Raw genomic sequence first — 22977 nt, forward strand, 5'->3', positions numbered from 1 at the left:
ACCGGTATCACAATTATATTTTATTGTGCATATTATTATAAAGAGCTGCAGGTAGGGATGGAAAACCCTTTTCCATACATTTGTCCACGAGACCATTCATGTTATCTTGTCATGTTGTGGTAATTTGACGCATACCATTAAATAAAGATAATAAAAAAAAATCCCTTTACAATTACCTTGTTTTGAGCTTTAAACAATGGTCACACAAAGTTAGGTTGGGGCAAGGCCATATTTCTTTTTTATTATTCCACCCTCAATTGCCTCCATTTTTTTGTAGATCCATACATGCATGCATTTTGTGTGTACATGCCTATGTCTACATACATCTAATGTCTATACGAGAAATAATTCTTAAGCACTACTGTAACAGTGCTTAAGCTAGCACTATACTAATAAATGCTATAATTAGACACTTTCAAGACATACTTCAATACAATATCCTAACCTGTGCTGATATTTTGTGCTATTGTGGGCTATGATTATAGGGTATTAATTCACTTTGTAGTGCTTTAGAGCAAAGGCATTTAGTTCATTTTAGACCACCTTCGCCCTAAGCTGATTATTCTAGTCAGGAAAAGGGCTTAAATTCTAAAACCATGTAATAATGACCCTCTGAAGAAGCTGCTGGAAATGTTGGGTTCTCCTCATGATTCCAGTAATGACCCACCCTTTAACTGGCTCCGACAATACACTGACACAACCAATATTGACACAATTGGCCTTTAATAAAACAGAAATAAGTCCTGCTGAAAAGTATTGGTTAAACAGGTTTGAAGGTAGTAAAGGCAACAGGTCAATACCAGTATAAATATGTAATGATACAATGAGCTGGTATTTGATCTTTTTGCCACTAGTGAAAGGCCTTACAGGAAATGCATTGGGGGAAAGGATAACAACACTGCAGATAATAATAAACAACACTGAATGCAACCAATATCCCTGGTATGGGGTAAGGAGGATGCAGCTAAATACAGGGTTCTAACCACAATCAAACACACCCTAGCTAACCATTGGCTCCTGGGTAAATCTGCAAAAAATGTACCAGCTGTAGGTCCCTTTAAATTCAACAGTGGATCATTCAATTTTCAAAGGAAGGTATTTGTAACCCACAGAAGTAAGAGGGTATCTTCAAAAAAATGTCTCAACTATCCATAGTGAAAGGGTGATGGGATCCCCTTTAGAAAAGCCCTGCCACAGGTGGTAGTCCCAAACTAGTGTGAGCAAGGTTCATCACAACAGAGGGTGCCAAAATATTGCCTGGCAATTTGATGTCTGCCAAAGGTCTTCTTGATGCAATCTGTCTCCTGATGGAAGCTTATGGAGGCTAGATAAGGGCTGGGCAAGTGAGGTGAAGGTCTCACTGTCCTGGCTAGATGAGGCAAGACTAGGGGTAAGATGCACTGTACCTGGGGGCTAGTGTCCCTGTGTTACTGTTCTTAAAGGGAGTCATGTCAGGCAAAGAGAGCATGCTGCACGGCTTTGGTCTCCTCTCTTGCTTTTACCTCAGTGTCTTCCCTGGTGGCGGTGGATCTCCTCTGCTCAGACAAATCCACATACCTCCTGTCTTCTCCTCTCTCCCTGCTCTCCTGGCCCTCTCCTGAGATGCATTTAGTCCGCTAAGTAGGGTTTAATCTGGCCATAGATGTAGGCAATTTTGCCTACATTTGCAGTCTGCAGAGGCAGGCTATGCCAAAGCCCTTCTTCCTCCCCTCTTCCCTGTCTGGCAATAGTTGGGGAAAATAGGCAAGCTGCGTGGCAACCAGAATGCTTAGGCTGTGTGGGACCAGCACCTTAAAGTGGCCACCAGCCATGGCTACAAATATTTGTATATTTGTATACACACTACTACAAAACCATTTGTTACAAAATATAAAAGGTATTTTTGTTTCAGAATCCTTGCAAGGGCTAGGAGCCACAATCAGAATGGCATTGAGAGTTCATGATGTCCTTGTATCCTTTATTGACTTTTTTGTAAGGCTTCAACTCTTTTGTAACTGATTAAGTTATGTTGTTATTTTAATAGAAATGTTGTTATTTTAATAGAAACTAAAACCAACATGTCCTTATGGAGGCAATTCATACATGCTTTATATGCAGAGCTCAAATTGATTTACAGTGCACACTCTGAGTCCCGGTTCAAAATGGGGCAACTTGTCAGGTGACTTAGCCGCCTGACAAGTCACTCTCCATTCAGTGCAATGGAACCCTTCTAATCGGAGCAACACAAGTTGCTCCTACTTAGAAAAAGTTTCCTGCACTATTCTGGGGGCGACTTGCATTGACTTCTATTAGAGAAGTAGTTTGCAAGCCCCGCTGAAGTCGCGCTGCACAGGGCGGCTTCAGAGTCGGGCAACTTTGAAGCCGCCTCACTGGTGAAGCCAGCCTTAGAAAAAGAAAATTGTTGCAATTTACTTGACAAACAGAAAATCTCTGCCTGTCTTCCCTCATTAACCCCTTAATACCCCCACCATTTATGCTGCTGGATTTCCCCTTTAGTGTTGTGAAGTGGTCAAAAAAAGAAAAAGAGGAGAAAAATATAAACACATATTGTATATTTTGCACTGTGCTGCTGCTCCTTTTATCCTTCTTTCTCATGCAGAGGCTCACAAGATCCTTATGATAAATGCACCCCTACCTTTAATGCAGGAAAACTTCCATAAAATAAATAAAAATGTGCCTACCTGGTTTAACTGTAGTTACTCCTTCACCAATACTTTCAACTATTCCAGCACCTTCATGGCCTAAAATAATTGGAAATTTTGTTTTCATATGTCCCTCTATCACGTGGTCATCTGATCGACAGATTCCAGTAGCTACAATCTAAATACAAATAAAATAATGAAATGTTAAATGTAAAGTATGCAGACTTAGGAATTGGCTTCTCTGCCTGTTATTGTTTAAACCAGTAGTAGGCAATATGCCAGATTAGGAAGCATTTTGTGCAGTGCCGGATTTTATGTTTTTATGTACTCAATCATACATACATCAGTTATTATGGTTTAGTAATTTGGCATTAATGTAATTAATAACCCGTTATTAGAATTACTAGTAATGCTTTGAAAATATAGCCTATATACATGGTAGTCTCTTGACTTGCTCATCTCCACCATTGCTAAAATTTGGGAGTAAAGTTGAGCACTTTGAATGACAATTGCGCATGCATGCCACTCAAATTACATTTTTATCATTTTTTTTTCACACAAATAGAGCTTTCTTTTGGTGGTATTTAATCACTACAGTTTTTTTATTTTGTGAAAAAAAAAAGGTTTTCTTAGTTTTGGTTAAAAAAAATTGTAATTAAGTAATTTTCTCCTTCACTGATGTGCACTAATGAGGCTGCGCTTATGGGTACTGATAGGCTGCACTGATGGGTACTAATAAGGTGGCACTGATGGGCTCTGATGAGACACTATTATGCAGCACTGATGGGCATTGATAGGTGGCAATGATATGCAGCACCGATGAGCAGTGATGGGCACTGATAGGTGACACTGATGCGCAGGCACTGATGGGCACTTAAAGGCAGCACTGATTGGCTTCACTGATGGGCACTGATAATCAGGGTACTCCCCTATAAGGAAATGCCGCCGATCAGCTCTCCTCACATGCTGTCATGTGAAAGGAGAAAGGTTGATAAACTGGCATTTCCTTGTTTACATGTGATGATCAGCTTGTGATTAGGTGTCCCAAGCGTGGCAATAGTGGGACGACATCAGACATCATCCTAGAAAAAGAGAGCATCCTGCCCACCGTAATTTGTTTTTACAGCGGGTGGGAGTGGTGGTGGTTAAAAATAAAATTGATATATTTTATAATATTGGTTTTTAACTATGTTCTTTGTTCAAATTAGGCCTGTCTTTCAGCATGCTGGAATAATTATTCTCTAGTGAAGTTAACGGTTTTATAAATGTATCAGTTCTGAGCAGTTCCTAGTGCAACTAATAAAGGTTCTGTCTGACTAAGATCCCATGCCAGTCTCCAATCTTAAAGTGTGCTTAAGAGTGAATTTTGCCCCACTCTCTTTAAAAGTAAAAGTGCTGCCTAAAAATCATTACTTAACCTCCCTGGCGGTATGATTCTTTCCGATTTTAGGTGCTGAAAGCGGTACCATTATTTTGCATGCAATTCTTAAAAATGAGCACCCCAAACCAACTATTTACATAAGATTTTTTTTTTTACTGTGAGATGTTCTTTATAACATCTCAGGTATGATAAAGTTTGAAACACAAAATCATAAATTATAATATAATAAACGACTATAAATAAGTTAAAGTATATATGTATAAAAAGTACAGTAAAACTGCAGGAAAGGGCACTGGGGGGCAATCTAATGTAATTTATTTTATTTTGCACTGTATCAGTGTGTTAGGTGTGTTTTACTTTTGAATTTGCCAGCGGTTCCACCCCCCTGCGAGTGTCACGTCGCAGGAGACAGAAGCCGGGGCACAGAAAGCATCAGGAAGAAGATCCGCCGCCGCACACCGCCCACATACATCGCTGGATCCCGGGGATAAGGTAAGTAACCCCTCTACCAGGATCCAGCGATGCTTCTGGCGGTACCCCGAGTGTGGCTCGGGGTTACCGCTTTTGGCATTGAAATTTAACCCAGAGCCACACTCGGGAATACCGCTAGGAAGGTTAAAGCGATATTGAACCCAAAACCAAAAATGTAATATGTTGCAGCTCACCAGTCATTCAATTGTATTCAAGTGCTTCCACTCTGGATGAAGGAACACAGGTGCACCCTTAGACAGCAGCATTGTCAGCTTGGGGGCAGGGTAGTGTTAAATGTGCTAGCAGATTTTGATACAAATTGAAGCCAAACTCATAGTAACACTTATCTAAGCAGTTACTTAACCATTTTTTTTTCCTTTTGGGATGAAGTTTTTACATAAATAAAAGATGATCATTGTAAACACCCTGTCAGTGGTATATGGTTTGTGTCATCCCTGTAACTTCTACATCTGCAAGAGAGTTTGTTCTTTCGAAAAACAACAGATTTACCAACTAGATCACCTGGTGAACATAAAGGAAAGAAAACCTAAAAATGAAACCTAGTGCAGCCATTACGTCGAATGGCACAAAAAAGGTGCAAAAAGAAGAATTACAAGGGATGTGGTACCGCCTCAAACAGCCATAAAACCCCTTTTTGTATGACACAAGAAGGCAACACACATATTTAAGGTATAAAAATATAAATGTAAGCTGAAAAGGAAAACTGCCAAAGTGTAAGGAAAAGGGAAAATGAAGAACTCTGTCAAGAAAGTTTGAATCAACAGACACTAAAAGTTACAATGTATACAAAGCAAAACAGTACAATATTCCCAGAGGTATGGTTTCTAATCGGAATAAGCTTCGAGTTCGAGTCAAAGCTAGCTTCACCTCGAACATCGGTCGCTCGATCGTTCGTCGAAAGACGAACAAATGTGCTTTTTCGCGGGAAATTCGAGATCCCATAATGCACTGCACGCGCTCCACACTTGCAGCATGTTATGTGATTGGCCAAAGCATGCACCCTGAACTCATGCTTTGGCCAATCAAATGATCTCTGCCATGATTGGACTAAAGGCAGGCTGCCTTTAGCCAATCATAGCTCAGGGGCCAAGTACACGCCCCACACTACATAAAGGCTGCCCGCGCAGCTGTAGCGTGTAGTGTGATTGTGCGGGCGAGGAAACAGGGAGAGTAATGCGTGTGAGGCAGGGCGAGAATAGCTTTTTTAGGAGTTTGTCAGACAGTGTATAGAGACATTCCTAGAAGCGTAGGGAGGGACAGGAATGTGTTTGAGGCAGGGAGAGAACCGTTTATTTGCAGTTTGTCAGACAGTGCAGTGAGACATTCCTACTTTCCTAGCAGTGTAGGGAGGGAGAGAGATATGTGCTTTTTACAAGTTCAGAGATCAAATAGTGAGAAGTATATTCAGTAGTGCATACCATAGACCATATACCATACATAGATCTCTATATATAGGGCTATTAAATCATATCAGGTCATAGAGTATACTGTATACCCATTACATCCTTCCCTATCTATAGGGCTATTGATTACATATTAGTGAGAGTATTGTTAAATCGGTCACTTGCTTACTTCCTATAAGCAGCACAGCTCATCTATAGGGCTACTGATTACATCATATCAGGTCATTGAGTATCTATTGGTCAGTTGCGTATACCCTATATTGATCTGTATCCACATCATGTCCGAAAGGCAGACAAGGAGAGGCTGATGCTCACAGGCCACGAAAAGAGGGCAAGAAGCCTCTGTGTCCATTGTGAAAAGTGGTGGTCACAGTTGACATAGTGCATCCTCTGCAGGCGGAGCATGCCCGTCCCTTATTTCTGGTGCTGCCCGTGCTATTCAGTCACAACATGTGGAAGAGTTGGTGGAGTGGATCAATAAGCCGTCCTCATTCTCCTCATCCTCTGACACCCACGCTCACAGTAGTTTGCCTTCCACCGCAGCTGCCAAAGTGGCCCGTTCCACAGGCTCGTTCTCCACAGCTGCTCCTTCTGTCGCCCCACCATCATGCACAGAGAAGTCACCTGAACTATTCGATCATAGTGTCAGTGACATGCTGCTGGAGTATGTGCAGCAATTTGAAAGCTGTGATGTTGGTTCCCAGGTTGATGAAGGGAATAACGTGAGCCTAGAGAGAGGGGGTGACAATGACAGACAAAAAACCAGCAGGCATGTTGCCACAGCTGAAGCATATTGCCAAGTTTGCTCCAGTGACGAGGAGGGAAGGGATGATGAGGTCACTGACTTTACTTGGGTGCCTGACAGATTAGAGGAGGAGGAGGAGGAGGGGGAGGATGAGGAGGATGCACAACTCCAACGAGGCAGGATGTACTCCAGGGGCCGCCATAGCAGTAGCCAACCTATTGCGTCACAGCACAGAGCTCCACAGGTGCAGGGTGCTGCAAACTCCCCGCAGACTCACAAAAGTTCATTAGTGTGGGTTTCTTTCAGCACATGTACAGTAGACCGCAGCGTTGCGGTTTGCAACATCTGTCTGAAGCGGATCAAGCGTGGCCAGAATACCAGCCGCTTGGGCACCACATGCTTGACAAAAGCATACGACGACCTGTCATGCAGTCTGTTGGCAACAGCACCTGAAAGAGGCACCAGATCAAAACAAGCATACATCACCTTGCTCCTCATCTGTGATCTCTAACCCTACTATACTTCATGCCTTGTCAAATACCAGCATTGAGATGGATGATCGTATAGCAATGAGTGCTACAGAGACTTGCACCCAATCTGCTAGCAGTACACCACCGATTGATTTGAGCAGCAGGCAAATTCCACTACCCCAGTTTTTGAACCGTAGAAAGAAATACTGTCCCATCCATCTACATGCTCAGCGTCTTAATGCTAGCTTGGCCAAATTGTTAACATTACAGTTGCTGCATTTTTATCTGGTAGACTCTGCTCCCTTTCATGAATTTGGAATTTGCAGGAATGTGCTGCACCACAGTGGCAGGTCCCTATAAGGCCATTCCGGCTCTCTACCATCATGTGGAAGGTAGAGTTTTGGTCTCATTGGACAAAGCGGTCAGCAGGTAGGTGCGCATTACTGCTGACTCTTGGTCCAGCAGGCATGGACAGGGCCGTTACATTTCTTTCAGGACGCACTGGGTAACTCTGCTGGCAGCTGGGAAGGATGCAGGACAGGGTTCGGTGTTGCAGCTTGTTTTGCCACCACGCCTCCAAAAAGCTGGTACTGGTTCTGCCACATCTGGCTACTCTACCACCCCCTCCCTCCTCCTTCTCCATGTCCTCTTCTGCTCAATTGTCCTCTGAAGCAGCAATGTTCCCTAAGCATTCAAGGGGCTACGTAAGCAGTCAGGCTAAAAGATGCCATGCTGTGCTTCAATTGGTCTGTCTAGGGGATAGGAGTCACACCGGTACAGAGATTCTGTCAGCTCTGCAGGGGCAGGCTCAGAGATGGTTGACACCATGACAGCTTGAGCCAGGAATGGTTGTATGCGAAAATGGCACCAACCTTCTCTCCGTACTCCGACAGGGATACTTGACACATGTTCCATGCTTGGCACATGTTGTGAATCTGGTGGTGCAGCATTTCTTGAGCAGATACCCAGGCTTCCAAGATCTCCCGAGGCAGGCCAGAAAAGTCTGTGGCCATTTCCGCCGTTCATTCAATGCCAGTGCTCGCTTATCTGACATTCAACGGGAATTCAACCTGCCCACCAACTGCCTCATTTGTGACATGCACACCAGGTGGAACTCAACATTGGCAATGCTGCAGTGGCTGCACATGCAGCAGAGGGCCATCAATGAGTACCTGTGTAAGTATGGCACAAGGGCAGGGTCAGGGGAGCGTGGCTTTTGATAAAGGATGCATGCATCATCCTGTCACCATTTGAGGAGGCCACAAGGATGGTGAGCCGGGACGATGCATGCATCAGTGACACTATCCCTCTAGTCTACCTGCTGGAGCACACGCTGCATGAAATCATGGACAGGGCATTTGAGGCAGAACAGCGGCAGGAAGAGGAGGACCTCCTTTCCTCACAAGTCCCCCTTTATGCAGATATCATTCCTGCAGGGGCACAAAACACACAGGAGGAGGATGTCGTCAGCATGGATGTAGAGGATAGCATACAGCAGTCTTCAAGGGATGGTTTGGATTCCCCAGAAACCCCAGGAGTTGTACATGGTTGGGGAGAGGTTGCTCCTGCTGACAATGTCATCCTTAGTGACCCAGAGGACTCAGAAGCTCATGCCCCCTCCAACTTACGTTGCAGGGGCTCCTTCATTCTGCAAAGCCTGAGAAAGGACCCGAGGATTTGTGCATCAAGGAAAGGGATAATTACTGGTTGGCAATCCTTTTTGATCCACGTTACAAGGGTAAAGTTGCAGAGCTCATCCTGCCTTCGCAGAGGGAGCAGAGGAATGAAACATCTTGAGGTGGACTTGCAACTAAATTTGTGTACCAACTTCTCTGGATGTGTTTCTGATGCATCGTTCAGCCAAAGGAGGAGCGGTGGAGAAGGCGGTTGGCTGACCGATGCCTTTAAACAGTTCTTTAGTCCTCAGCAGCACCCAGGGCTGTCAGGTTTAAGCAACCATCGGCAGTGTCTCCAACATATGGTTCATAATTTTCTAGGCACAAGAGCAGACTTGGAGACTTTTCCAGCTGAGCATCCACTGGGTTACTGGGTCTTGAGGATGGACCAATGGGCAGAACTTGCTCAATATGCAATGGAGCTACTGGCCTGTCCTGCTTCCAGCGTGCTTTCCGAACGGACGTTTAGTGCTGCTGGAGGTTTTGTGATGGACAAAAGAGTGCGTTTGTCCACAGACTCTGTTGACCAGCTGACTTTTATCAAAATGAACCAGTCCTGGATCAACAAGAGCCATCAAGCCCCTGATGGTGATGTAACTGATTGAATTTGCTATGGGTCTGCCATCCCTTGAAGACTGCGTATGCTGCCTATCCTATTTCTCTACCTTGATTCTGCTAGCTTCCAACAATGTTTTTGGTTTAGTTCACTACCAACTCCCAAGGCCTAATTTTTCTGCACTTGTATGACAGGTGCATACAATTTAAATGTCGTATGTAATTTTTAATAGCAGGGCCTGTCCCTGTGCCCTGCTAACTGTGAAGGGTTACGGTGTTCAGGCACAACCAACACCAAAGGCCCAATATTTTTGCACCTGTATGACAAGTACATGCAATTTCAAATTTGTATGAAATTCTTACCAGCAGGTCCGGTTCCTGCGCCCAGCAAGAGTAACTGCGAGGACTTGGTTACGGTGTTCAGGCACCACCAACAGCAAAGGTCCAATTTTTGGCACGTGTATAGTACATCCAATTTCAAATTTGTATGGTATTCTTACCAGCAGGTCCCATTCCTGCACCTAGCAAGAGTAACTGCGAGGGCTTGGGTACGGTGTTCAGGCACCACCAACAGCAAAGGCCCAATTTTTGGCACTTGTATAGTACATGCAATTTAAAATTTGTATGGTATTCTTACTAGCAGGTCCCGTTTCTGCGCCCAGCAACAGTAACTGCGAGGCCTTGGTCACGGTGTTCAGGCACCACCAACAGCAAAGACCCAATTTTTGGCACCTGTATAGAACATGCAATTTTAAATTTGTATGGAATTCTTACCAGCAGGTCCCATTCCTGCGCCCAGCAAGAGTAACTGCGAGGGGTTGCGGTTTTCAGGCACCAACAACAACCAAGGCCCAATTTCAGTTTCTGTCGATACTAACCTTCCAGGTCCCCATCACTCCAGCCAGTTTGCATAGCAGCCACCCAACCTTAGCCAGGTCAGATAACAGCAGTGCCCCCACTGCATCACTGATAAGAACACATACAAGACTTGATCTTTGCCAATTTCAAATTGGTATGGAATTCTTACCAGCAGGTCCCATTCCTGCACCCAGCAAGAGTAACTGTGAGGGGTTACGGTGTTCAAGCACCACCAACACCAAAGGCCCAATTTTTGGAACCTGTATAATACATGCAATTTCAAATTTGTATAGAATTTTTAGCAGCAGGGCCTGTCCCTGTGCCCAGCAAGAGTAACTGTGAGGGGTTGGGGTGTTCAGGCACCACCAACAACCAGGGCCCAATTTTTCTGCACCTGTATGACAAGTACATGCGATTTGAAATTTGGATGTATATTTGTATATGACATTTTTTGCTTTAGAAATGTCAGTATTTCTGCAGCAGGCTACATACATCGTAGAGATGCACTACTTTACAGGCACATTCAGGGGACCCCCTAGGCACGATAATTGAAATTTTTCATTTTTATTAGTTTCACTTTAAGCCTTTATTAAAATCAGTAAATAAGTGCTCCTTTAATAACGATCGTCTTTAAAAACTTTTTTTTCATTGCTACATGTTCCCCAGGTCAGTACCCGGACCCCCATGCACTTTTTTGGGGCAATAACTTGCGTTTAAGCCTTCAAAATGAGGCCATTTGATTTTCGAGGTTAGAGTCCCATAGACTTCAATGGGTTTCGTTCGTTCGAACAAACTTTTCCTCCATTTGCGGTGTTCTGGTGCGAACCAAACCGGGGGGTGTTCGGCTCATCACTAGTCTCTAAGCTAATTAATGAACTGCTTCAGTTGACTGAATGAGGCTGCCTCTTCAAACAGGCTGGGAACCCAACCACTACAATAGAGGAAAGAGAAGGAAGAGAGAGGCACCAAGCAGCCCCTGGTGCAGTAGATTTTATTTAATGAAATGTCATAAAAACAATATGTATTGTACTCACAAACCTTACAGAGTGATAGGCATATCAACAGCCTTGGGAAAGTCCACTGCCAGCAGTCTCCTGAAGCAAGTTGTTGTGATCACTGAAGCTCTTGAGGAAGCCAGTACAAGGATACAGAAAGCCGCGGGAAGCTCTTGTGAACTGTCAGATGAGTTCTCAAATAGTATCATGTACCTGGTGTTGGAGGCCAATGGTAAGTGGGCTTCCCTTGCAGCTAAGCCCCAGACTCCCCTGAATGTGGAACAGGAGGAGTCAGGCTCAGAGGAGCATGGGTCGCCTGCTGGAACTACTTGCAGAGATGTTCTGACTAGAGTGTTGTCAGATGAGACTTCCAGATATTCAGATGAGACACCAGGATAGTGTTTGCAGACAGGTGGTGCCTGTGGGAAGAAGCAGGACTCAAGCTGAGCAGAAGTCAGTATGGGGTCCAGTTCAAAGCCGAGGTCAGGCACGGGGTGTGGAGAAGAGTGAGCGTGGTCAGGAGTATTTCCAGGGTCATACACAGAAGAGCAGAAACAGACAGTGTGTTAAACAAACCAAGGTTTGATCAGGAGGCAGACAGAAGACAGGTCTAGAGGTAAGCCGAGTCTGTAACAGCTATATACAGATGCAGGGGTTTTCACAGGAACAAACCGCACTAGAGAGCCAAAGATCAACCAGCAATCACAGAGGATGACTGGCTGCCTTATAAAGGCCATTTGACGCCGGTCCAGGCCAGAACTGTAAATAGCTGTGCACCAGTACTCATCCTCGTGCTTCCTCACGCATAGTATGTTCGCTGGAGCATATGCCTTACATAGTTACAAAGTTGGTGAGGTTTAAAAAAAGACACCAGTCTATCCAGTTCAACCTATAATAAGTGTGTGTGTGTATACCCCTGTATGTTGTGGTCGTTAAGGTGCCCATCTAATAGTTTTTTGAAACTATCGATGCTCCCCGCTGACACCACTGCTTGTGGAAGAGAACTCCACATCCTTACCTCTCTAACGGTATAGAACCCTTTACGCAGTTTAAGGTTAAACCACTTTTCTTTTAATTTTAGCAAATAGCTGTGAGTACTTTTATATTTCCTTTTGCTGAATAGTTTGTTTCCTATGTTAGGGTCACCAGTACATTGTACATTGATATCATATCCCCTTAAGCGTTTCTTCTCCAGAAGGAATAAGTTCAATGCTTGTAGTCTTTCCTCATAGCCGAGACCCTCCAGTCCATTTATTAGCTTTGTTGCCCTTCTCTGGACTCTCTCCACATCCTTCCTAAAGGACCGGTGCCCAGAACTGGACGGCATACTCGAGATGCGGCCGGACCAGAATCTTGTAGAGTGGGAGAATTATTGTTTTATCTCTGGAGTGAATCCCCTTTTTAACCACTTTACCACCGGAGGATTTTGCTGTCTTACGTCCAGGCCACTTTTTGCGATTCGGCGCTGTGCGACTTTAACTGACAATTGCGCGGTCGTGCAATTTACCCAAACGAAATTTACGTCCTTTTTTCCCACAAACAGAGCTTTCTTTTGGTGGTATTTGATCACCTGTGCGATTTTTACTTTTTGCGCTATAAACAAAAAAAAGAGCGTTTATTTTGAAAAAATAACAATATTTTTAACATTTTTTTATATGAAATTCCCCCCAAAAAAATGTAAAAATCAAATTTTTTAAAAATTTTTGGCCAATTTGTTTTCTGCTACCTATGTTTGATAAAAAAAAAAAATCACAATAAGCGTATTTTGATTGGTTTGCGCAAAAGTTATTGCGTTTACTAACTAAGGGAAAGATTTCTGTCATTTTTGGTGTTTTTTTTTTTTTTTAACGAGTAATGGCGGCGATCTGCGATTTTTTTTGCGGGACTGCGACATTGCGGCGGACAGATCGGACCCTTGACTGACATTTTTGACACTTTTGGGGGTACCAGTGACATTACTGCAGTAATCAGTGCTATAAATATGCACGGTTACTGTAAAAATGACACTGGCAGGGAAGGGGTTAATTTTATTGGAGAGGGAGGGGTTAATGTATGCCTGGTGCTTACTGACGTGTGTGGGGGGAGGTGACTGAGTGAGTGAGGGACAGATCGGATGTTCAGCTATGCTGAACACTCCGATCTGTCACTCCCTGTCACTTAGGAGATCTGCCCGCTCTGTTTACACAGGCGGGCGGATCTCCAAACTAGATTCCCCGACGATCGGGGAAGAGCAGCGTCGATCGCCGCTGCTCCTCCCCTGGCCCGACTCCCACTGTGAATGAAAACAGCGGGAGCGCCGCCTACAGGGGGAGGAGTCCAGCAACGTAGGTCTACATCGCTGGACGATAACGAGCCACTGTGCCGCAGTAGAGGCACAGTGAGCGGAGTTAAAGTGGTTAATACATGCCAATATTCTGTTGGCTTTTCTTGCAGCAGCTTGACATTGCATGCCATTGCTGAGCTTGTCGTCTACTAGGACCCCCGGGTCCTTTCCATCTTGGATTCGCCAAAAGGCTCTCCCCCTAGTGAGTAACTTGCATTTGTATTTCTGGCACCCAAATGTAATACCTTACATTTTTCAACGTTAAACCTGATTTGCCATGTAGATGCCCACCCCATTATTTTGTTCAAGTCTTCTTGTAAGGTTTGCACATCTTGTGTAGAAATTGTTGCCCTGCTTGATTTAGTATTGTCCACAAATATGGAGATTGAGCTGTTTATCCCATCCTCCAGGTCGTTTATGAATAAATAAAATTGGACTGGTCCCAGGACAGATCCTTTGGGGACCCCTCTTTCCACACCAGACCATTTTGAGTACTCCCCAATTATCACCACCCTTTGGACTTGCCCCTGAAGCCAGCTTTAATCCAGGTACTCCCTCTATTGTCCATACCTACGTACCTTAGTTTGTACAGTAAATGTCTGAGGGGAAATGTATCAAATGCCTTTGCAAAATTCCTGTGGCCATGTAAAATACTGGCAGGGATGCTGGGTCTTTGTGAGCCTCTGCTGCAGACAGTGCCCTGACTGATAGTCTGGACTATGTAAGTGGCACTTCCAGACCCAGGAACTTGGAAACTTGAGTTTTTCTTCAAATCAAAAGGTACAACATCGGACAGGAACACAAGACAAACTGGACAGCAGACGCGTTTCACACCTTGTGCTTAATAATTGAATAAGCACAAGGTGTGAAAACGGGTCTGGAAGTGCCACTTTCTTTTCTACTTACATGGACTTCTCAGGTTGCGGACCTTGGTGAGCACCCATTCCTGCAGGACTGCCACAGCTGTTCGGGATCCATCCAGCTCAGCTGGCTGCTTTCAGAGCGGTGATTTGTTTGTTTCTTTTTGGTTTCCTCATAGTCTGGACTAGCAGCTTGGATTGGGATGCTGACAGTGGACTTCACCAAGACTGTTGATATCCCGATATCCCTACCACTGACATTTGTGAGTGCAATACATATTGTTTTTATGACATTTCATTTAATATAATCTACTGCACCAGCAGCTGCTTGGCACCTCTCTCTTCCTTCCCTTTCCTCTAATAGCTTTAATAGCCTGTGGAGAGAAGTCATGTGCAGGTTGCAGTGGTAACTAATCAGAAAAAAAATCATTAACAATCCTTACTACTTTTAAACATATAAAAACATTTAGGGAAAATCAATGGTCAGCACCACAAATATTCAGATGTGGTTAACATGCAGAAAACTCCCAGGGCAGGCACCTGAGACAACAAAGAGGAAAAAGAGAGCGGCAACCCAGAACAGCTCTATTTAGATCCAGAGTATGGGATATATCATGAATTGTGGTTTAACTACACCCCAAATTTAAAAAGATAACTGCAATAGTCCATTAAGACTCACATTCAGGATAGCGTTTAGAAAACAATAGCCTTAATAAATGACATGGAGCATGTAACTACTATGGGGGGGGGGGGTGTGTAAAATTACCACAAACCCATCAAGAGCATGGTGACTTCATAGGAATACATCAATGGCAAGTAAATGTATGGGCCTAATAAAAGAATATATATCCTTACTTCTAGTTATTGAAAAGTGAAATCCTATGGTTTGTAAAAACTGTGGTAACACCGCTTAGCCTACAAGTAGACACAGGCATTAACCCATCTGACACTCTAAATTAATAATCAATCTCAGGAATCTCCAATATGTGTATCAATCAAAATACATAAGCCACGAGAAGCCCGCAGGACCCACTTAACCCTCAAGATGGCGTTTTACTCACCTAAATATACAACTAGGGACTGCTTACCAGCATCAAATTCTCTGAAAGTAAAAAAGCCTAACTACCATCATTTTCTAGGCAATGTGCCAATAGCTCACTAGATCAAATTTCCGCCTGTACAAACAAGCCTGAATATCTGTGCATTTTTAACTCATGCTACACAAAAGAGCAACTCAAAATTATAAACCCCTTGTGTCACCGTCCTACTGTCCTATGTACAGGATACATCCGACAAGTTGAGACTGTTCCTATAGGCTGTTTTTTAGTCACCATTGACATTGAGGAAATATACTGTAGCATTAGCAAAATTAAATAATAAACTGTGCTTGCTCAACATAAATTACCAGTCTTTACATGTGCAATCCTAAATGTGCAAGTCTCATGTATACAATAAAGTCCAATATGTGCAGATCAAAACAGTTTTGTGCAATCCTTAGTAATGCATACTGGGTCATACCATGCATGATGCATACCGCATATGCATAGTGCATACTGGCTTGGTGAGGTCACAAGGGGGCGGCACCATCAGGTGACATCACCAGGGGGCCCCTCCCCTCACCTATTTAAGAACTGTCACACGGCGGTGCAAGCAGATGGCTGTAGCCTTTGTCGCGAGCAGAGCTTTTTTTCTTGTTTTTTTTCAGATCTGGTTGTGTGGCAGGCGTTGTGATTGATGATGGATCTACATCAAGGGACATTGTTTTTTTATTTTTAATAATGGAATTGTCAAAAACTGTTTTTTTCTTTTTTTTTTTGGTGAATGAGTAGGGGTACAATGTACTCATTCACATGTGGGGGAGGGGTGGTATCTGGGGGCCCATTTGTTCCAATAAGCCCCCTGCCCTCTGACGCCCACAACCAATGCCCAGGGTTGTGGGGAAGAGGCCCCCCTTTCCTTGCCTGCCAGGCTGTATGATCAGATAATGTTTGGGTATGTATTTTTTTTTGGGGGGGGGGGGACCACACTTTTTTTTTCATATTTTAGCATTGTGTTCCACCTAAAATCCATACCAGACCCCAAGGGCCTGGTATGTATGGGGGGGGGCATCCAAGTCGTTTTTTATTGCCGGCATTGGTTTGAAAGCTTACAGGCGGGAATATCAATTTGAATGTCATTTCTTTTTCTTCAAATGTGTCAGTTTTTCTGCAGCAGGTTTTATACACGGTACAGATGTGCCTCTTTACAGGCAGACTAAGGGGACCCCCCGGGGACCCCCCCCCCCCCCAGGCACTATATTTAAAGGAATTTTTTATTTTTCCAGGTTAAGCATTATGAAAATCCCTGCTCCTGTAAAAAAAAAATTTTAATATGGTTCGTGGTTCAGGTCCAAACTTTGAGATGTTCGAGAGTTTTGCTGCGAACAAAATTGGGGGTTATTTGGTCCATATCTACCCAGAAGTAATGGTATATATGTTATTTTATTAGGTCTATACATCTACTTGGCATTTATGTATTCCTAGGAAGTCACAATGTTCTTGATAGGTTTGTGGTCATCTTACACCCCCCCCCCCCCTCCATAGTTATGTGCTCCATGTTGATTATTAGGGTTATTGTTTTCTAAACCTTATTCTGAATGTGAGAATGAATGGACTATTGCATTTATTCTTTTAAAATTGTCAAGTAGTTAAACCACTGTTCATGATATATCCCATACTCTTGATATAAGTATATCTGATCCTGGCTGCCGCTCTCTCTTTGTATTCCTTTTTGTGTTGTGCCTGCTCTGGGAGTTTTCTGCATGTTTGCCACATCTGCATACTCGAGATGTGGACCATAGATTTTTTTCCAAATGTTCATAAATGTACTGTATATGTTTAATAGTGGTAAGGATTACAAATTATTTGGGTTCCTGTTTAGTTACTTCTGCAACTTTCCTCTATTTATCCTGAAGAATCAAAACTGAGAAACGCGTTGACCCATGGGGACTTCGATAATGAAATTGAATTGATATATTTATACCTTAAATATGTTCCTTCATGTGCCAGTCCAATTAATTTTGTTTTGTTTTTTGGAGGAACAGGATATATATATATATATATATATATATATATATATATATATATATATATATATATATATTTAATAGGGTTACAAACACTTTAAGGGAAAAATGCCCCTGGAGCTGAAAACCACAGCCTCAGTATCTACCATAGGCTTAATCCAGTCCCAGGGCTACCAGTGTACAGATTCTCAATTATATAAGAATTTTTAAAAGTGCTGAATTGTTCTTTAAAAAAATGATGAGCATCAAACATATAATATAATAAAATCTCAAAATAATTGACCCCCCCCCCCCAAAAAAAAAAACAATCGTTTTTACCTTTATCCGGACTTCATGAGCCTTTGGTGGAGCAACTTCAATCTCTTCAATACTAAGAGGTTTGTGTGGCTCCCACAATACAGCAGCCTTGCATTTGATGACCTAGAATATAGAATATGTGAAAATAACCATAATAAATAAAGTTAACTAGGAGGTACAAGTAACTGGATGTTGATATAGGTCATAGACATATTGTAAACATTATAGCAATTATAAGGGCAAAACAATTTATGACCATAACATGGCTTGTCTTAAGCCCCGGTTCACACTAGGGTGACCTGTGAGGCGACCTGGTCGCCTCACAGGTCGCCGCAGGTCGCCTCCCATAGGAAAGCTGCGGACCCGTTCTAATAGGAGCGACACAAGTCGCTCCGACCTAGAAAAAGGGTCCGGAGCTTCTTTGGGGCGACCAGGAGGCGACCGCCATAGACTTCAATGTTATGAAGTCCGTGGCGGCCGCTCCGAGGTCGCGGCGCGCTGCTCGCACCGCGATCTCTGGAGGTCGCCCCTGAAAGTAGCTTCGCTCCTATGTGAACCGGCGCTTACTGTACTGCCTGTTTAGCATCCAGTCCAAACAATACATTTGTGTGTGCCCAATGGTTTAAGGCCTGGACCAGCCAATCCGTTCTGGAGAATCACAGAACATCCTATGCCTGTGGCATGTAAACACAGGCACAAGAAAAGATGCAGTCTCCCCTTCTGGTGTCCTTTTCGGTTCCAGCGAGTGAGGGGAGAGCATCTACTGTGTATACACAAGCACTACACTGACACCAGTATACATAGGCACATATTTCACCCCCTGATCACCCCTCAGTTAACCCTTTCACTCCCTGTCACAGTATCACTATATACAGTGTACAGATATTTTACGGATCACTGTATTAGTGTCACTGGTGACTTCAGTTAGTGTGAGCAGCAGTTAGCGGTAGTTAGCGTCAGTCCCAGATAGGTTTAGGGTACCCGTCATATATTTAAAAAAGAATAGCGCGCAAATGCAAAAGAAATTACTGCCAAATCTGAAGACAATCCATAAATAAAAATGGGGATTTGGTCCCACCATATGGCCATATCGTGCTCAAGCCCACTACTGCGTCAAAGTACCCCATTATCAGTGGGTCCTACACTATCCATGAAAAAGAGATGAATCCGGCCTTTCTAACCCTTGGAGAGAATACTCCCAGCTTTAGAAATACATGGGTATGCTCCCCCAAATTTTTTACCCGTCATATATTCCCTAAAAAAGTTTTAACCCCCTGATAATCCCCCAGTTAACCCCTTCACTGCCCTGGTACAGTGTCATTATTACAGTGTCATTATTACAGTGTACAGATCTTTTTTCTGATCACTGTATTTCTGTCACGGGTGATGTCAGTGTTAGTTAGCGTCAATCCAGGATAGAGTCAGATTGCCCACCACATATTTAGTAATACAGTTTAACTCTTTGATTGCCAGTGACACACACATACACACACACACTAAACACTTCCATTACTAGTATAGTGTCTGAATGGATGAATAGATTTGATCAGATCAGAACTATACTAGCATCCCCAATAATATAGTATAGTGTTCCCAAAATGCAGCGTTAGCAGGATCAGCCCCGACACCTGCCAGCACCTGCATTTAGCCCCTCCACACAGCCCTCAAGAAGTGCAGTATCAGTAGATCCCTGTTACTTCTGATACACAGCACACAAAACATTAGGCCTGATCTCTGCTAGTGCTAGCAGTTCAGTTTTTTGGTAGCGGTTCAAACAGTCCTTTACAAACAGGTGCTTTTTTACCTGTGAGTCTCACTAGGTACCTATACATTTATAAATGATAAAAATAATTAAAAAAATAAATAAATAAATAAAAGCACCCCCCTCTGTCCCCCCAGTGTTTGCGCTCAAAGGCGAATGCAAGCATCGGTCTCGTGTCGTATGTAAACAGCAATTGAGCCATGCATGTGAGGTATCACTATGAATGTCCGATCAAGGGCAGTAATTCTAGCAGTAGGCCTCCTCTGTAAATCTAATGTGGTAGTCTGTAAAGGCATTTAAAGGCTTTTGAAATAGGAACAGTTTGTTGCCACTGCACAGGCGTGTGCAATTTTAAAACATGTCATGTTTTGGTATCTATGTACTCAACATAAGATCATCTTTTATATGTTAACAGGCATATGGGCAAGATAGTGTTTCTGTGCATTAAATTTAAAAAAAGTGTTTTTTTTTCTAAGATAAATTGCATTTGTAAATACTGTGTGAAAATAAATTACAACACCCACCAATTTAATCTGTAGGGCTTATGCTTTAAAAAGCTATATATTGTTTGGGGGGTTCAAAGTTATTGTCTATTAATATTTTCTTCATGTAAACAAAGTGTCAGAAAAGGCTTGGTCTTCAAGTGGTTAGAACAGTGGGTGATTTGTGGCAAAGGCTTCTAGTATTGGGCATAAAATACCAGGACAGTTCAAACACCCCCCAAATGACCCCTTTTTTGTAAAGTAGACACCCCAAGCTATTTGCTGAGAAGCAGGCTGAGTTCATGAAATATTTTATGTTTTGCCACAAGTTTTAGGAAAATTACACATTTTTTATTTTTATTTTTTTTACACAAAGTTGTCACTAAATGATATACTGCTCACACAAGCCATGGGTATATGTGGAATCACACCCCAAAATACATTCTACTGCTACTCCTGAGTACAAGGATACCACATGTGTGAGACTTTTTGGGAGCCTAGCCGTGTACTAGACCCTAAAAACCAATCACCGCCTTCAGGCTTTTGAAGGGCGTAAATTGCTCATTTTACTTCCTCACTACCCATCACAGTTTTGGAGGCCCTGAAATGTCAAGATAGTGCAAACCCCCCACCCCCCCACCCCCCATGACCCCATTTTGGAAAGTAGACCCCCTATTTGCTGAGAGGAATGTTGAGTCTATGGAATATTTTATATTTTGCCGCAAGTTTTGGGAAAATGACAAATATATATATATATAATTTTTTTACACAAAGTTGTCATTTAAATGATATATTGCTTAAATATGCCATCAGTATATGTGAAATTACACCCGAAAATACATTCTGCGGCTTCTCCTGAGTATGGGGATACCACATGTGTGAGACTTTTTTGGCAGTCTAGCTGCGTACAGGAACCCGAAAACCAATCACCGCCTTCAGGCTTTCTAAGGGCGTAAATTGTTGAATCATTCCCCACTACTTATCACAGTTTCGGAGGCCATGAAATGCCAAGATAGCACAAACCCACCCAAGGTATTTGCCAAGAGGCATGGCGAGTATTTTGCAGCTCTCATTTGTTTTGGAAAATGAAGAAAGAAAAAAGGAAAATATTTTTTTATTTTTTCAAATCTATAAAAACTTTGTGACAGCGAGATCTGCAAAATATTCTAAAAGTGAAAGTATCAACGCGACTAAGGCTCCATTCAAACCTGGGCATTTTTGAGTGTTTTTCAGCTTCAAAAAATGCTCAAAAAAAATGTTCCAAAAACGCCCAACAAGTAAAACCCCATTCATTTAAATGGCCCCTGTTCACATCTGAGCGTTTTGCAAAACGCCTGTAGCTGAAAAAAGTATATGAGCTTCTTTTTGGGCTGATTACCAGCGTTTTTGATAGATGTCAATGCCTGCCTCCAAAAACGCCAGAAACAAACGCCTGAAAATCACGGTAAAATCTCGGTAAAAAATGCGCGAAAACGCTACGCTCAAGTGTGAATGCAGCCTTAGTATGAATTCTCATAAAAAAAAATAAATCAAAATAGTAGAATTAATATTAATGATTGTGGCAGCTATATCCAAGCATGTGAATCATGGCACATAAAAAGGATATATAAATAAAGTGATACAGCGCCACTGATCCCAATTAACCACTTAAGCCCCGGAAGATTTTACCCCCTTCCTGACCAGGGCCTATTTTTTGAGGTCCTTTTTTTCCCCACAAACAGAGATTTCTTTTGGTGGTATTTGATCACCTGTGCGATATTTTGATCATGCGCTATAAACAAAAAAAGAGCATCAATTTTGCAAAAATAACAATATTTTTCAAATTTTTTTTATATGAAGTTCCCAAAAAAAATGTAAAAATCAAATTTTTTTAACATTTTAGGACAATTTTTTTTTTACCATATGTTTGGTAAAAATAAATAAATAAATAAAAATCGCAAAATGTGTATTTTGATTGATTTGCGCAAAAGTTATTGCATTTACTAACAAAGGGAAAGATTTTTGTCATTTTTTTAATTGTTTTTTTTTTAACGAGTAATGGCGGCGATCTGCGATTTGTTTTTGCGGGACTGTGACATTGCGGCGGACAGATTGACACTTTTGGGGTTACCAGTGACATTACTACAGTAATCAGTGCTATACATATGCACTGTTACTGTAAAAATGACACTGGCAGTGAAGGGGTTAACTTTTTTTTGAGAGGGAGGGGTTGTGTGTCCCTAGGGGCGTGATTCTAACTGTGATTGGTTGTGGCTTGAGGTGTAAGAACAGTGATCAACGGTCCTACATAGCAGAACCGTATGATCACTATTCTTACACAGGGGAGAATGACAGACGGCTTTGTTTACATTAGCCGCCTGCCTTTCTCCCGCTCTAACGGACAATCGGGACCGCCGGGCACACGCGTGGGGGGGGGGGGGGTCCGTGAGCGGGTGGCGGGCGCTCGCTCCCCAGAGCCTCACAGGCTAGCGATGTAGATCTACGTTGCTTTGCCTGTGAGGGGCTGACTGCCGACGTAAATAGTCGTTAGGCAGTCAGCAAGTAGTTAAGGTGCAACAAGCAAAAATTATATATGCAAATTGTGCAAATGGGTGCCCTATATACGATTGCAAATTAAAACCAAATATTGCTTTATATACTTGTAAAGTGCTCACATCATTAATAGATGTATACCCAGGGCCGATGCAAGCATTTTTGACACCCCTAGGCTAAACCTCATTTTGCCGCCCCCCTGGCTACGCCCTTAACTCCACCCCCTTTGCCCTGCCCATGTAACGCATATGACCTACCTGCCTCTACACTGACCTACCTGCCCCCTACTCTAACCTACCCCACTCTTATACTGACCTACCTGGCCCCTACACTGACCTACCTGACTCGCACACTGACCTACCTGACTCGCACACTGACCTACCTGACTCACACACTGACCTACCTGATACCTACTTCCTTCCCTACTCACACTCCCTTCC

General features: G+C 43.0%; 1 protein-coding gene across 1 annotated transcript in view; it reads right to left on the reverse strand.

Annotated features, from left to right (window-relative positions):
• The window catches only part of LOC309555824 (alcohol dehydrogenase 1-like), an 88604-nt gene that overhangs the window by 45860 nt on the left and 19767 nt on the right, over positions 1–22977 (reverse strand). Inside the window, exons 2-3 of the mRNA XM_082257990.1 lie at positions 17783–17884; positions 2682–2820 (exon numbers count right to left, since the gene is read on the reverse strand). Of these exons, the coding sequence (XP_082114116.1) occupies positions 2682–2820; positions 17783–17884 (241 nt within the window). The remainder of the gene's footprint in view (positions 1–2681; positions 2821–17782; positions 17885–22977) is intronic.

The sequence above is a fragment of the Pelophylax lessonae genome, assembly GCF_965119305.1.
Source record: "Pelophylax lessonae genome assembly, chromosome: 1".
NCBI classification, from domain to species: domain Eukaryota; kingdom Metazoa; phylum Chordata; class Amphibia; order Anura; family Ranidae; genus Pelophylax; species Pelophylax lessonae.